Source organism: Ananas comosus, linkage group 5, assembly GCF_001540865.1.
Source record: "Ananas comosus cultivar F153 linkage group 5, ASM154086v1, whole genome shotgun sequence".
NCBI lineage: Eukaryota > Viridiplantae > Streptophyta > Magnoliopsida > Poales > Bromeliaceae > Ananas > Ananas comosus.
The window spans coordinates 8,919,192-8,934,596 of NC_033625.1; the positions used below are offsets into that span (position 1 = coordinate 8,919,192).

The 15,405-nt window shown below is 41.1% G+C and overlaps 1 protein-coding gene across 1 annotated transcript in view; it reads right to left on the reverse strand.

The window, feature by feature from the left end:
• LOC109710679 overlaps positions 1,434-15,405 on the reverse strand; it is a 22,317-nt gene continuing 8,345 nt past the window's right edge. Inside the window, exon 5 of the mRNA XM_020233412.1 lies at positions 1,434-1,681. Within this exon, the coding sequence (XP_020089001.1) occupies positions 1,434-1,681 (248 nt within the window). The remainder of the gene's footprint in view (positions 1,682-15,405) is intronic.

A 15,405-nucleotide genomic window follows, 5' to 3' on the forward strand; every position in this document is an offset into this window, starting at 1 on the left:
AGATAGAGATATAATTAATCTCTACAAAAAGATAGATGGAGTTATGGGGCTGCTACTGAATGTGCAGTCTAATCTTGAAAATCAACAAAACCAAACTGCATTGCAGTCTCAGATGAAGTGCGTCCAAATGTATCACAATCAATGAATACACTGCAGCCAACTCAGACGACGCCTTCTGTCGCACTGCAGCCGGCACCAGCGGAACCACAAAACCACCAAGACAATTTTCTTATGACGAAAAAAGAAATCCAGGAGCTGATCTCATCGCAAGTCAAACAAACAATCGATGAGACGGCTACAAAAGGAAAAAGCAGGGGGCACCCATACCCTATAGAACACGATAGCATCCCATTTTCTGATGGATATATCGTTCCCAAATTCAAGACATTTTATGGAATAGGTAACCCTGATCAACACTTGGCACACTTTAGAGCCATGTGTGGAAATACCGGAGGCAATAGTGCACTTCTCCTACGTCAATTCCCTCAAAGTCTTTCAGGGGTGGCATTCGAGTGGTACTATTCACTTGAAGATGAATCGATCACAACATAGGACAATATGGAAGAAGCCTTTAGAACCAAATTTGCCACGGTTAGTAATAAGATTACAATAGCTGACCTAGTCGCCATCAAGAGAACGAAAGACGAATCGATGCTAGAATACATCACACGATGGCGGAATTTGAGCATCAGATGTGAACAACCTATCGAGCAGACCCAAGCTGTTGGATTGCTCATGGGTAATATTGACAATTGGATGGCGCCGTTTTTATGCACCACATAGTGTACTACATTTCAGGATTTAATATTAAATGTTTCTAGATTGGAGAGAACAGATCCACACGCCCTGATGAATCTCCAAACCTAAAAGCCCAAATGGGAAGAAGGCAAAAGAGTCGAAGTAAAGACCGAACACTTTAAGGCGACACATACTATATAATATGGTGGAGAAAAGAAAGAAAGCTATGACCACTACAGCGGAGCAGGCACCCCTGAAGTCTGTATTGGGTGAAAATAACTTTAAAGGACCCACTTTTGAAGAAAGGAAGAATAAAATTTATCCCTTCAAAAGGGATAAAGTGAAAAAAATCTTTAGAGATGCCCTAAAGAGCAGTCTTCAACTGCCGGAGCCAAGAAGACTAGAAGAGGTTGGGAAAACAAATGACCCAAACTATTGCTTATATCACCAAATGATTAGTCACCCCATTGAAGATTATTGGGTATTCAAAGACTGGGTAGAAAAGCAATATAAAGCCGGCATGATCACCCTTTCTCAAGCTGTGCTTACAGATCCGCCAACTGAAAATACAAATTTTGTGTATATAAAAGATGAAAATAACAAAGAATAGGATATGCCTTCTCCTGAATTTTAGAATATCTTCCTATCGAAAAAGACTCAAAAAATGTTGAAATATTTGAACAGAGTCCCTGGAATTACATGGAGAAGTCCATTGCATCCGGAAGTTCAGACTTCCTCATCTGAAATAGCACATAGTCCTCCTTCTTTAGAAAAGCGAAAAACAATCTTAAAGGAGAGGGTACGAAAATTCGTGAAACCAGCTCAGCCTGAAAGCGGGATGAAATACCAGCAGTAACAATACGAGACTTTATAGTAAAAGCATTGGAAGATGTAGAGAATAAAAAGAAGTCACAAGAAACTGAGAATAAGGAGCTCTTTCGGCCTGAAACATGTAGAGTCATCTCAGTCAGAAGTGATGAGGACGATCTCCCAGACCAACAGAGAACGCATGACAGCCAAGATCAATTAGCACAAATGCAAGAGATCATGACCTCAAATTTTGATAAAATCAATGAAAAATTATTGGATCTGAAAATACAACAGAACGTGATGTTCTCCATGATAATTGGAATTGAGGCTAGGGTAGAGCAAGTAATGAAAATAATACCTGCTCCTCAACAAAGAAAAACTGAACAGCGAGTTGACTCTATACAAGCACTTAAAGCTCAAATAGGAATACCAACACAAAATATATGAGACGTCTCAAGCCAAGAAGGTAGTTGCAAGCCAATTTTTACCCAAAATGCCTTATAGAAATAGTGAGAAAAGCTTAGCCATCGAGAATGAAGGCCTAAAATTATGTCCTTGCATACAATACTAAGCACACAACTCTACAAACTCCAAAAGTAGTATCCTTTGTTGATGGAAATACCATGATATATCGACCGCCATGTCGTTAAACTGAGCAAATATAGCCAACAAAATAAGGCTAACACGTGTAGTGGGGCCATCCTTATTAAACCATGATTGAAAGACATATCACTTCCCAATTAGTCTTTAAAAATAAATTAAAAAATGCATATTTCCTGATACTCAAAAAAAAAAAAAGAAAAAAAGAAAAGGTGGAGGACATATTGTCTAAATTTTTTAGATAATATGGATAAAATATAAGCCACCAGCAGACTTGATTGTCCCCATCGGACTTGAAGAGTAAAATTGTAAAAAGTTCCGGTTGTGGTATAACCCCACAGGAAAAATCGGGATCCCCGCTGTGAGAAAACCTTTCGAGTCTCACAGGCAAAAGTTAGGGGAAGGTACCTGGTGAAAATCCATATGGGCGCTAGACTACCCAAGATAAATTTGTCTACGACGGAATACTAACTCACCTTATGGTCGGTTATGCGCAGCAATTTCGATTGTTCCTCGAGGCAAAATAAATAAAAAATCTATATTCCCTAAAACCCAATATATATTTTGTCTATGACGGAATGCTAACTCACCTTAGGGTCGGTTATGCGCAGCAATTTCGATTGCTTCTCAAGGCAAAATAAATAAAAAATTCATATTCCCTAAAACCCAAAATATGTTTTGCCTATGACGGAATGCTAACTCACCTTAGGGTCGGTTATGCGATAAATAAAAAATAAATATTTTCTTATACAAAAAAAAAAGAGGTGGAGGACTTGTTGTCTAAATTTTTTTAGACAATATGGGTAAAATATGAGCCACCAGCGGACTTAATTGTCCATATCGGACTTCAAGGGTAAAATTGCTAAAAGTTTCCGGCTGTGGTATAACCCCACAGGCAAAATTGGGATCCCCACTGTGAGAAAACCTTTCGAGGCTCATAGGCAAAAGTTAGGGGAAGGTACTTGGTGAAAACCCATTCGGGCGCCAGAATATCCAAAATATAGTTTGCCTATGTGTCACACCCCAATCCTCATCGGATAGGAATGGGGATGTGATTGGGTTTATAAGAGACTTAGACACTAGTAATAATAACTGGGCTTAAGCATTTTGGGCCGGTTGTTGGGCCCAACGAGTTATTGTTGCTAGTGGGCTGGGTCGTTACACTATGACGGAATGCTAACTGACCTTAGGGTCGGTTACATGCAGCAATTTCGATTGCTTCTCGAGGCAAAATAAATAAAAATAATCCATATTCCCTATTATCCAAAATATATTTTGCCTATAACGGAATGCTAACTTACCTTAGGGTCGATTAGCGCGGCAATTTCAATTGCTTCTTGAAGACAAAATAAATCCATATCCAATCGACCGCCATGTCACTAAACTGAGCACTTTTATGTCGACCGCCATGTCACTAAACTGAGTAATTTTATATTGACCGCCACGTCGTTAAACTTAGCAATCTATATCCAATCGACCGACATGTCATTAAACTGAGCAATCAAGTGCATATGGTGCGTGGATGATCTAAAAAAAAAAAAAGTATGGTCTAAGTAGGGGACCGAGGAAAAAAAGTACGGTTTAAGTAGGGGATCGAACAAAAAAAAAAAGAAAAAAAGAAAAAAAGAAAAAAAGTACGGTCAAAGGGGGGAACTGAATAAAAAAAAAAGAAAAAAAGAAAAAGAAAAAAAAAACTCTTGACTAGAAAGAAAGAAAAGAGGAGCACCTTTTTGCCGAGCGTGAAACTCTTACGTCGAAAAGGTGGGGGGCAATTTGTTTGAAGTGAAAAAATAAAAAATAAAAAAATTGGGGGTGAAGTAATCATAATCGAAATCGATTAGATTCGAATTCATACAATTCTAATAGATCTCATGTTGATCAGAAAATTTATAATAGGCCCATTCATAAATGTGAATTAATAGGCCTCATGAAAGCCCTTTAAAATTTTAGACCTAAACAATAATTCGGGCCTCATCTCAGCCCAATAAATATTTGTGCCCAATAAGTTTCATCAAAGTGGGCCTAATTTCAGCCCAATTCATAGGATCACGGCCCACATTTTCACCCACGTTTGAAAATTCAATTTCAAATATCATATTCAAATTCGATTTTAAATTTTTAAACCCCCAGCCAACTAGAAAATATTTGTTATTCTAACAACCCTATTCCAAATTCGATTTCGAATTTCGAACAAACCCCCAAAATATCTTCCAACCAACCACAACAATCCATTCAAAATTCGATTTCAAATTTCGAATTCCCAACCAACCCCAAAATATCCTCCAACCATCCAACAACCGATTCAAAATTCAATTTTGAATTTCGAATCCCCAACAAATTTCCAAAATATCCTCCAACCATATAACAACTGATTCAAAATTCGATTTCGAATTTTGAATTCTCAACCAACCCTCAAAATATCTTCCAACCAACCACAACAACCCATTCAAAATTCGATTTCGAATTCCGAATTCCCAACCAACCCTGAAATATCTTTCAACCAACCACAACAACCTATTCAAAATTCAAATTCGAATTTCGAATCCTTAACTGACTCCTCAAAATATCTCTCGCCACTCCTCCCATTATAAATAGGAGAATCAAAATCAAACGTCGGACGATAGACGGAGGAGAGAAAAAAAGATATAGAAAGAGACGATAGAGAGATTACGATAAAAAAAGGGAGAGATAATAGTATTCCCACCTCTGCTACCCACATTCCTGCGTACAAAAAAATTCAAAGGAGGAGAGATCGCCGAGCCGCGGAAAGGAGGAGAGATCGCCGAGCCACGGAAAAGAGGAAAGATCACCGAGCCACTTCATCCGATCCATCATCTGATCAACAGGTAAAAAAAAAAAAAGAAGAAGAAAAATGAAGAAGAAAAAAAGAAAACATAATAAAAAAAAAGAAAAAGAAAAAAGATCTCTTTTCTTCCCCCTCCCTTTTTTTCTTTTTTTTTAGGTCATGCTACCGTAGTCATCCATACTGTCTAGACGACTTCGATGGGAGAGTAGAGGGGAGCCAATGGCTTCCCGTTTCTTTAGACCTCTCAATACCCCATTCGAAGCCATTGATTGATGGAATGGGTGATCTACATTGCCACGACCACCCCCAGCATCGCCGGTTCGGTATTTTCGTAAGAAGAGGGGAGGGGAATCTTCGATTCCCCGTTTCTTCGGACCCTTCAACATGTTTTGAAAATATCGAACCAAATCTGCCGGCCGAACAGATCCGCTCCACCGTCATCATCTTCACCGACGACATCTCCAGCATCGTCGGTTTAATATTTTCGAAAGAAGAGGGTAAGGGAATCAAAGATTCCCCATTTCTTCATACCCTTCAATCCCTTTTGAAAATATTGAACCAAATTCGCCGACCGAACAGATCCGCACCACCATCATCATCTTCGCCGTCGTCATCTCCAACCTTATCGGTTCAATGCTTTCGAAAGAAGAGGGGAGGGAGATCAAAGATTTTCCGTTTCTTCGAACCCTTCAATCTCTTTCGAGAACATTGAATTAATCCGCGAAACTTTCAAACCAGCTCAAATTCAGGCCAAATCGAGATCAAGCGGAGATTTCTTCCTATTTGCGATACTTGCATTACTTTCAAACCAGCTAAGATTTAATTAATTTCTTTTTAATGAACTTATAACTGCGATACTTGCATAAAAAATACTAACTAAATAAATCTATAAAGATAAAGAGTACAGTCTTTCTTTTTTTTTTTGAGGAAACAGGGATGTACCCTATTTGTGAGAGCATTACCAAAAACCGCAGCCAAGAGTCTGTAGTCAAAATCCAGGAAAACTGAGACTAGGAGCAACATAATATTAAAGAAAAGAACTAAACAAAAGTAAAAAAGTTTGGAATAGCTAAAGTATTAGACTCCTATTAGCCTCGCACCACAGATAACCAAAGCTTCGCCGTATTAATGACCCTGTTTCCAGTCTCTTCACAGCGGATAAGGCGGTCCTTGAAGATTCGCGAGTTTCTCTGCTTCCATAATTCCCAACACGCCACTGCCAAACAGAGATCAAAGTTTCTCTTTAAAAGCCCCTTTAACGATTGTCTTGCTCGATTCCGCCGGGTTGGTAAGCTACCTGGGAGATCAGTCACCAATTTTTGAGTAGTCGGAATATCTTGTAGGAGTTAGTTCCACACCATCGTCGCGCAGTTGCAGGAGAGGAGGATGTGCTCAAGTTTTTCGTCATCAGCATAGCAAAAAACACAAATTGAGAGGCCTTGCCAACCCCTCTTAGATAAATTGTCGGCTGTCAAGATTTTGTTGCGGCCAGCAAGCCACAAAAAAACTTTAACTCTTAAGGGGATTTTTAGTTTCCAGAGAAAAGGAGTATTGCATGCATCAATTCCATCAAAAATTAGGAAGTCATAAGCTTTCCGCACAGAGAACTTTCCATCCGCACTCTAGCACCAAATAGCCTTGTCGTCGGAATCAGAAAGCGCGGTATTGTGAACCAAAGCATTGAACGGCAGAAGCTCTCCCTGCTGTTGCTCTCCTATACACAGTGTAGGGTGGAAGTCCTGACCGGTATTGCGTGCAAGATGTCGAATCCAATTTTTGATTGATAGGTGCTTGTGGGTCGATAATGCATACAGATTTGGGAATTGTTTTCGGAGGGTGAGCTCTCCAGACCATCTAGCATTCCAGAATGACGTAATGTTCCCATTGCCAACGGAAAAATAAGTAGATGTATGAAATGCTTCAGAGGTGCTGAGTACGCCTTTCCAAATTGGACAACACATAGTTGGCCTATTGCCTCCCAGCGACGATGGCTTCTGCTTGTAGTGTTTTTGCAAAAGCAGTTTGACCCAGGTTAGGTTCTGAAAATTGTAGAAGTTCCAAAAGCCCTTCATCAGTTGGGCGGAGTTCATCACATGCAGATTACGGACGCCCAAACCTCCGCATCTTTTGGGGCGGCACACCTGCCCCAATTGACAAGACAGTGGAAACCAAAATTTTAAGTCAAAATATCGTTGAAGTCGATAATGAGTACAGTCAAATTTTAAAGTCAAAATATCGTTGAATAAAATTAAAATTTTAAAAGATTGAATAGTCGTTTCAAAATGCTCCATATTTTAGATGAATTAATTATGCAAGCTTTTACCTTGTTTTTATTTCTGGAATAGTATAAAGCCAGGCCTAAATATTACTTTTACAAAGCTGCGATGTTCTAATGTTTATTTTAACGACTATGCAATTTTAGGATCATAATTGAGACGTAACGTTTGAAATTGGAGCAGGCTTCCTTCAGGAGGCCTTCTTTAATTTTCTTTTTTTTTTTTTGCATAATTGGCGTTCTGATTTAAATTTAACAACCTAGCTAGTATACTATTAGAATTATTTAGAATATTTAAAGCTACTAAAAGAATTTATATTTTTTATTTATTTTTGCCTATATATTAAGAAGTTTTAAGTTTAACAATTTCAACAGTTAATTAAATGGATTCAAACAAGCTTGAAGTTTGTTAAAATTTTTTCCTTAAAAGTTTTAATCAAAAGTATGGACGTTTGATATTTAATAGAGAAACTCTATACTACGTACATTTTAGAAGTTAATTGAATCTAGACCGTTCATTTTGTCTCTCTATATTAAAGAATAGACATAAAGAATTGAAACTCGTGATTTAAAAATTTCAAATACTTCTCGTCGCTTCCAATGATACAAATTAAATCATCAACTGAAACAACTGATGACAAATTTTCAAAAGAAAGGATTAGTGACCAATTTCTTTTAAGACCTCGTTTGTGATTAGAGAGAGACTGTATTACGTGCGATGAGAAAATGCATTAAAAAATATTTTGTTTGTTTCCATACCTAACATCTGTTAGGATTTCCATAAATGTGGTTCAATTAATTATATTCAAATCTGAATTTACTATATATAAATGTCAATCTTAATAGATAAAAACTATATTTTATTCTCATTCCATCTATTTAAATTAAATAGAATTCTAATCAGACTTTGATGAGAAGTTAATCTGAACTCTATATAAAGGGATATTGATCCTGCTACCTTCTCATATGCATTCTACAATATAGAAAAGTTGATAGGAGGAGAAACCGAATTACCCAAGTTCGGTTTGTGACTTCCAGATCATAATCGAACTTCTCGCTTTTACAGATTGATCAAGAATTTTTTCTCTATGACGCTTTGTGGGTTATTTTATTTTATTTATGATCCTGATTTCGATATGTATTTAATTTATTATTGTTTTACATACCGATAAAAATTTATCAATTGATATCAGAGCCAAATGGATAAGTTAAATATTGTATTGCATTAAGTAATTGAATCGAATTACAATGAATTTTGGATTTATATATATATATATATATATATATATATATATGGGGCAATAGCTTATATACTCCTGATAAGTTTCCGACTTTTCGATTTACCCCTCTTAGAAGGCTAATATTGAAAATACCCTCTTTACGTTCCTACCTAACGAAATATGCCAACATAAAATCCATAACATCAAGGTGGAGAAGATGATGATGAAGAAGGTGAATCCTCTCTTGGCTTCAATCTCCACCAAGTCCCCCTCCTTCTTCACCTCCTAGAGAGAGAAAGAGATTTGAGAGAGAGAGAGAGTGTCACGCCCCGGGGTCCCTTTTCAGTTTAAGAGAAAGCGAAAAAGCGTCTGAATTTTTTTTTTTGAAAATCTGACCCCAGAGTATGCCAGATCCGCCACGAATACAGGAAATCCACTGTTCACACGGACAGAGCCTCCCCTGTATTTGCACGGCGTCGCACAAGTACAAGAAGTCACCCAGGCACAACCACAACAAATGAACATACAAATAACCAACCGTTATATATATTCATACACCATTCACCACAGATTCACACTCATGCATTCAACATTTAAACATAAATCCACACCTATCAGTTTCTGTGACAACCCAATAGTCCCACATCGGATGGGAATGGAATTGTCATTGGGTTTATAAAAGACTTAGACACTAGTAATAATAACTGGGCTTAAGCATTTTGGGCTGTTGGTTGGGCCCAACGAGTTATTATTGCTAGTGGGCTGGGTTGTTATATAAAATGTTTCCAACCACAGAAATAGGTTTTGAAATACTAAGATACAAATTCACAGAAAACCTTTTGAAAGCTGTTCTCTACACGGGAACTTTTATCTTTTAAAAACGCTACCACAAGGGGTAGAAAATCTTTTATTTTACAAAATCCAGAAATCCTTTTATTTTAACGTAATGAAATACTGAACCACATAAACCAACTAAACTATACATCAACAGAAATAAAAGGGGTAATAACTAAACCGAAATAACCTGGGTCGGAAGCTCTACACCGCTACTATCTCACCCTCGTCTCAACCCTCACCGCCCACGATACCTGAAAAATAGTGCGGAGTGAGAACTGTAAACATCCTCCCTCACCAGTGGGGACCGCAAGCCGAAAAAAGCGAGGAGTACTCCCGATCAAAAATATATCAACAACACGGGCAGCGAAATAATAATACAACAATAAAAACGAAAGAGATAGTAAGGAGCTGACAAATATAATCAGTAAATAAAACCGTAGCTTACAATAAACAAATAAGATTTACTGAAATAAACACACATTACTGTAATCATCGTCAACTGACGATAACCTCAATACCCAATCTCGCTGCCTCTAAGTTGGTCCAAACCTCAGGCCCATGCACACTGCTCAACCTGTACCTGACCCTCGCAATGAACACCCCTGGTCAGAACATATACCTCGCAATAAAGCCGCTGGGCTACGGTTGGCAATCCAACCACTTTTTCGGAAAAGAATACCCTCTGCGTGGATCAGACCGCTGTGTTCGTGAAAAGCGTAACCTGAGTGCGATCAAGTAGTATGGCCAAGATCTTCCACGTGCAGTGACTAGCCGACAATCCAGCCCATCAGGACACACCGACCGTATAGCCATCAGCACACTAGTCGGTTACGTATGTCAAGATAGAAACTGTAGCCAACTCGACCGAAACAGGTCATAATAATCAAAATAGAGGAACCCGCCAACAAATCAAGATTATAGATGAACATATAATTCAACTCTACTCCTAAGAATGATATCAACATGGAACTCAACCTGAGTAAGGAATGCATATAAAAAGCAGGTGCAGCTCAATGATATCAAACATAGGAACGCGCCAACAAAATCACAGATATAGTGAACAGATAACTCAACTCTACTCCTAAGCATAGATATAAACCATGGACTAACTGAGTAGAAGAATGCAGATATAATAAGCAGGTGCAAAGACTCCATCATTATACACACAGATAATAGTAGAGAGGCAAGGGTAAGAAACCATCCACCGAACTCGCACCAAACTATACCACGTCGGATCGAAGTACCCACCTGACGAATGTCGCACCCTCCTTATTGCGACAGCAGTCAACACTGACCTACAGAATGCAACCGTTAAGTGATCAACCCACAATAAAAACCTAAAACAAACAACAAACAATCCCCACGGAGATCGTTTCCGCAATACATACCGTAACTGCCGAAGTCCGAAATCGCACACGGACCCGCCGGACCCACTAACACGCCGAATGCACCACATATGCCACGAGCATTTCGCGCCCAACACTATTTAGTAACAGTGCAGCAAAACAAGATACACAACCAAACAACTAATTGTGATAATGTTGGGATCGTCTGGAAGTGTCAATTCGACACCCGAACCGCACCGCGCTCACTCGCATTTACTGAACCTCGAAATACGCGAAGCGACCACCAAACAAGGCTCGTGAATCTACCAACAATAGCTCACACGAAGCGCCCGCGAAATAATTCCGAACCGAACCAACGTCCGTCGGCGATTTCGCGAAACACGTCGAAATCACATTATTCCGAAAACCTGGGCCTTGGACAACATCCGAGGTCACTCGCTGTCCTACACACTACAACACACACCACGAAGTACAAGACAAAAAAAGTCCCTATAATACGTAAAATTACATATTCCGCGATGAACGACTTTCTCGCTCCGAAGCTCAAACTCTGATGACACCGAGTCGACCGAGACTTCGCTGATAGGCTACAACATCCGGAGGCCGTGCTCACACGTCTGAGCAATTTCGGCCACTGTACGAGCGCGGATGACGCAAAAATCTGCAACAGCGCGCACCACATGAAAAACATGCACTCGCTAACACAGGGCCTCTCTGACCTATAGGTGACACGTGATCAAACTGAACATATATCAAACCGTGCTCAACCCCAGAGCATCGAAACCGCCTCGGTCGCCGGAACGTGACATAGAACAGGAAATCATGGCAGAAAGCAAAAACATAGCTTACCGCACGGGCAGAGCTAGGCTGGCGCCGGCCCGTACGCGAGCGCTTTCCCGGAGTGGGAGCAGCTGTCCAAGGGTCCGGGAACACTGCTGGCCCGCGGGCGGAGCGCCGGGGGCGCGCGGAGGAGATCATTCCTTTCCAAGGTTCTCTCGGTTTCAACGCCCGCTGCGGCGCGCGGGCTGAGGAGCGGGCGAACGGCGATCCACCGCCGAGTCGGGGAGGCGGATGACGGCGCGGCCATTTGGATGCGCGCCGCGCTGCGTCGACCACCGTGCTTGTTTGGCTGACCTGAGGTGGGCCGCAGGAGTAAAAACCGGCGGCCGGCGCGCACGGACCCGCGAGGCCAGCGTGAAGACGCCGAGGTTCAAGGAAAGTGTGCTTACACTTGGATCGGCCACGGCACGGGGAAAAGACCCACAACCCGGCCAGATCTTTCAGATCGGCCACAAGCCAGGGCGATGGTGACTTGGCGCTCGGGCGCAGCGACGCGCGGCCGGCACAAGATAGCTGGAGATGGTCTCGGCCAAGGAAGGCTTCCAAACGGTGTTCACGACCTCCGAGATCATAGGCCGATGAGGAGAGAATGCTGAAGAGAAAGAGACGGGGTGCTGCTGGGTTTCCAGCGGCCCCGAGACCTGCCGGCGGCCGTCGGTGCGTCATGGGCTAGGAAAATGTCAGAGGTTTTTTTCGCAGGAGTCGGCTTAAGGAGAAGGTGACCAAGGAAGGGTTTTCCCATGAGAAACTCTATAGAAAACCATACATATTGTCACTTGGCACACAATCGCTCTAAAACGATATAGAAATCATCCTTCACAGTTCGAGTATTACAGCTCTTACGCACCTCCACTCTGATCTCTGCGCATCTTACATAAAACATAACGACTTTGCGAATTTCCGGATTTTCCACTCCGACCCCTTAGCGAACTCATGCAATACCGAACAATGCCTTCATCGGATTCCGAAACGGATGCACCATCGCGCAGCACGACGACGCACAAAACACCGATCTGTTCGTCGATTGTCACGGACGCCGACGGAACCCCATCCGCTCCTTTAATCCTATATCGCACATATACCAAAGTATAAACCCTAAAACCTTTAATTCAAATTCAAATTTGAATTCCCTACCACCAGTAGGTACCAGAAACAACTCTCACCTAACCCCAAGTTACAAGCACAGAGCACGAGGAGTCTTAAAAATGCACGAATAGCAAAGAGCGGAAACCCTCTTTTTGTTAAAACTCCTTTTTCTCAAAAATCGTGCATCGGATCTGGAATCCGTCAGTGCCATTGGTTCCAGAATAGCTAAACCGTTTGAAACGAGCTATTGGATCGCTATGAACAGAGTCCGATACGGGCCAGAAGCCTACTTCACACATTGGCCTCTCCGAAAAATCGGAGTTACTATTCACTTAAGTGAAATTTAAAAATCGCGTAACTTCTCAATTTTAGCTCATTTTCTCCTGAAACTTGACGAGTGCTTATGTAATTAAATTACACACATAAACATCGTCAACAGAGAGTTTAGTAGCACTGTAAAAATCTCAATCCTTACAGAGAGAGAGAGCTAGGGTTGAGGGAAAGTGAGAAAGAGAGAGAGTCATCCCCTCTCTTTATCTCCCACTCATGCAACGAGTGCAAATAACCCCCTCAACTCTTAACTTTACCAACAGCCCAAAATGGGCATTTTCGGCTACGGGGACCGGTCCTTGGAGTCAGGGACCGGACCCCCATGGTCCAGAAAACTGCAATTTTCAGCTTTCATTGATTTCGCTCCGTTTTGCTTCGTTTTCGCCCGTTAGGCCTCCAATTCGTCTCAAATCGAACTGAGACCCTCCAGACATNTGCAATTTTCAGCTTTCATTGATTTCGCTCCGTTTTGCTTCGTTTTCGCCCGTTAGGCCTCCAATTCGTCTCAAATCGAACTGAGACCCTCCAGATATGTTTTCGAGCATGTTTTCATCGTCTCTTCATCCACGCTAATGCCGGATTTAGTTCATGATCCAACATAGCCTTTCAGGTCCCGTTTTCGTGCCTACGTGCACCGAAACGCCCGAATGCTCCCGAAACTCACCGAACTTTACCGGAACCATTCAAATGGCTTTCCAACTAAATGTATACCGTAACTTCATAATTTTAGAAGTTCGGTACCTTACATATATAATGGCAATTAAAATTACAAAAATGTGTGGTCTTGTCTACTACGGAAGCGGAATTCATTGCTATCACCGAAGTTTGCAAGGAAGTGTTATGGATGAAGCGGTTCAACGGTGAACTTGGGCTAAAGTAAAGTATGTTATCTATTGTGATAGTCAAAGTGCCATTCACTTGTCCAAGAATTCAAGTTTTCATTATAGAAGTAAACACGTTGATGTAAGGTATCATTGGATACGCGATGTTCTTGAGAAGAAATTGTTAGCACTTGAAAAGGTCCACACCGATAAAAATGCATCAGATATGATGACAAAGGCTTTATCTAAGGAGAAGCATGAATTATGTATAAGTATGGCCGGGATGACAATTTGCTTGGATAGAAAACTCTCTTCATAAGTCGGGAGGGGAAGTTTGTTGTGGTGTCCCTCCTCATGAGGGAGTCATGTGCAAAATTGCACATATTTTGTTGGACCCATTTTGTTGGGTTATGTTGGAGCCATTTGGGCTCATGGGCTAAATAGTTGGGCCAAGATTTATCTCCACTTATTCATGTGACTTAAGAGATTAGGGCTTGGGANATAAATTTAATTAATTAATTAACTTTATAGAGTTTAAAAATTTAAAATTTTAAGATTTGAAGATTAAAGTTGAAATAAATATTATATGTTAACATTTAAATTTAAATTTTAAATTTTAAATATAAAATTTGGGAATTAAAAGTTTAAAATTCTCTCTCTCTCCCTCTCTCTCTCTTTCTGTCTCTCTCTTTCTCCCCCTGGCTCCCTCTCTCTCTTTCTCTCTCTCTCCCTCTCTCTCTCTTTCTCTCTTCCCCTCTCTCCCTCTCCCCACCCGCCCACCCGGTGCTCGTGCCGTGCCCGCTCCCGCGCATCAGCTCTGTGGCCGCGCACCCGCGCCTACGCCTCCCGCTGCCGCCCGCCCGCGCTGGGGAGGGGTCGAGAGGGGGAGGAGAGAGAGAGAAAGAGAGCCGGGAGGGAGGAAAAGTGTCACGCCCCGGGACCGGCCGAGGCCCTCCCGATGGCATGCCCAGACCCGCCATATGTCTACACATATAAGGCGTCTACAATAAAGCGGAAGTAAAAGCAAGAAATAGAACAAATAAAAAGAAGTAAAAATAACTAGCAACTAATGATATCAGAGCGAGTAAAGTTCTATCATCTACACCAAAGTAAAGAAACCATAAGTAGTTCACTATCAATCTCAAAAGTACAAAAATGGTGGTCTCTAGTACACTGGTAAAACCCTCAACCTCTCGCAAAAAAGAAATACGTCGAGAGGTAGACCACCTAAGCTCGTCTCTCGCTGAAGGGCTAACTCGAAGCGACGCCCTTCCCACGGTCCCTAGCCTCTCCCGGCGTGGAAGGCTCTGAAAGAAAACATAAAACAGGGGGCGTGAGAACTATAATTTATAATTTCCAGTGGCAATTACTGACCTCAGCTCAATGCACCACTAGGCCCCAAAAGAAAATGGTAAGTAACGACAATAATAATAAGCAATAAGGAGCGCGTACAATAACTGCTGAAAGAAAGTATATATGAAATGCTATATTACTATGTCTCAAGTAAGCATGATGTAAGTATGATGTACATCTGCTCTAGCATAAACAAGTACGTCCGATGGCAAGAAGTAAATGCTACTGTCCAAGATGTCATGCATAAAGAATGAGCTCTACCATGCGACCCAGTATACTATGACATAATGAATGAAACAGGCAAGTATACTATATGTATCCCAATGCTATGTCATGAGCGTGT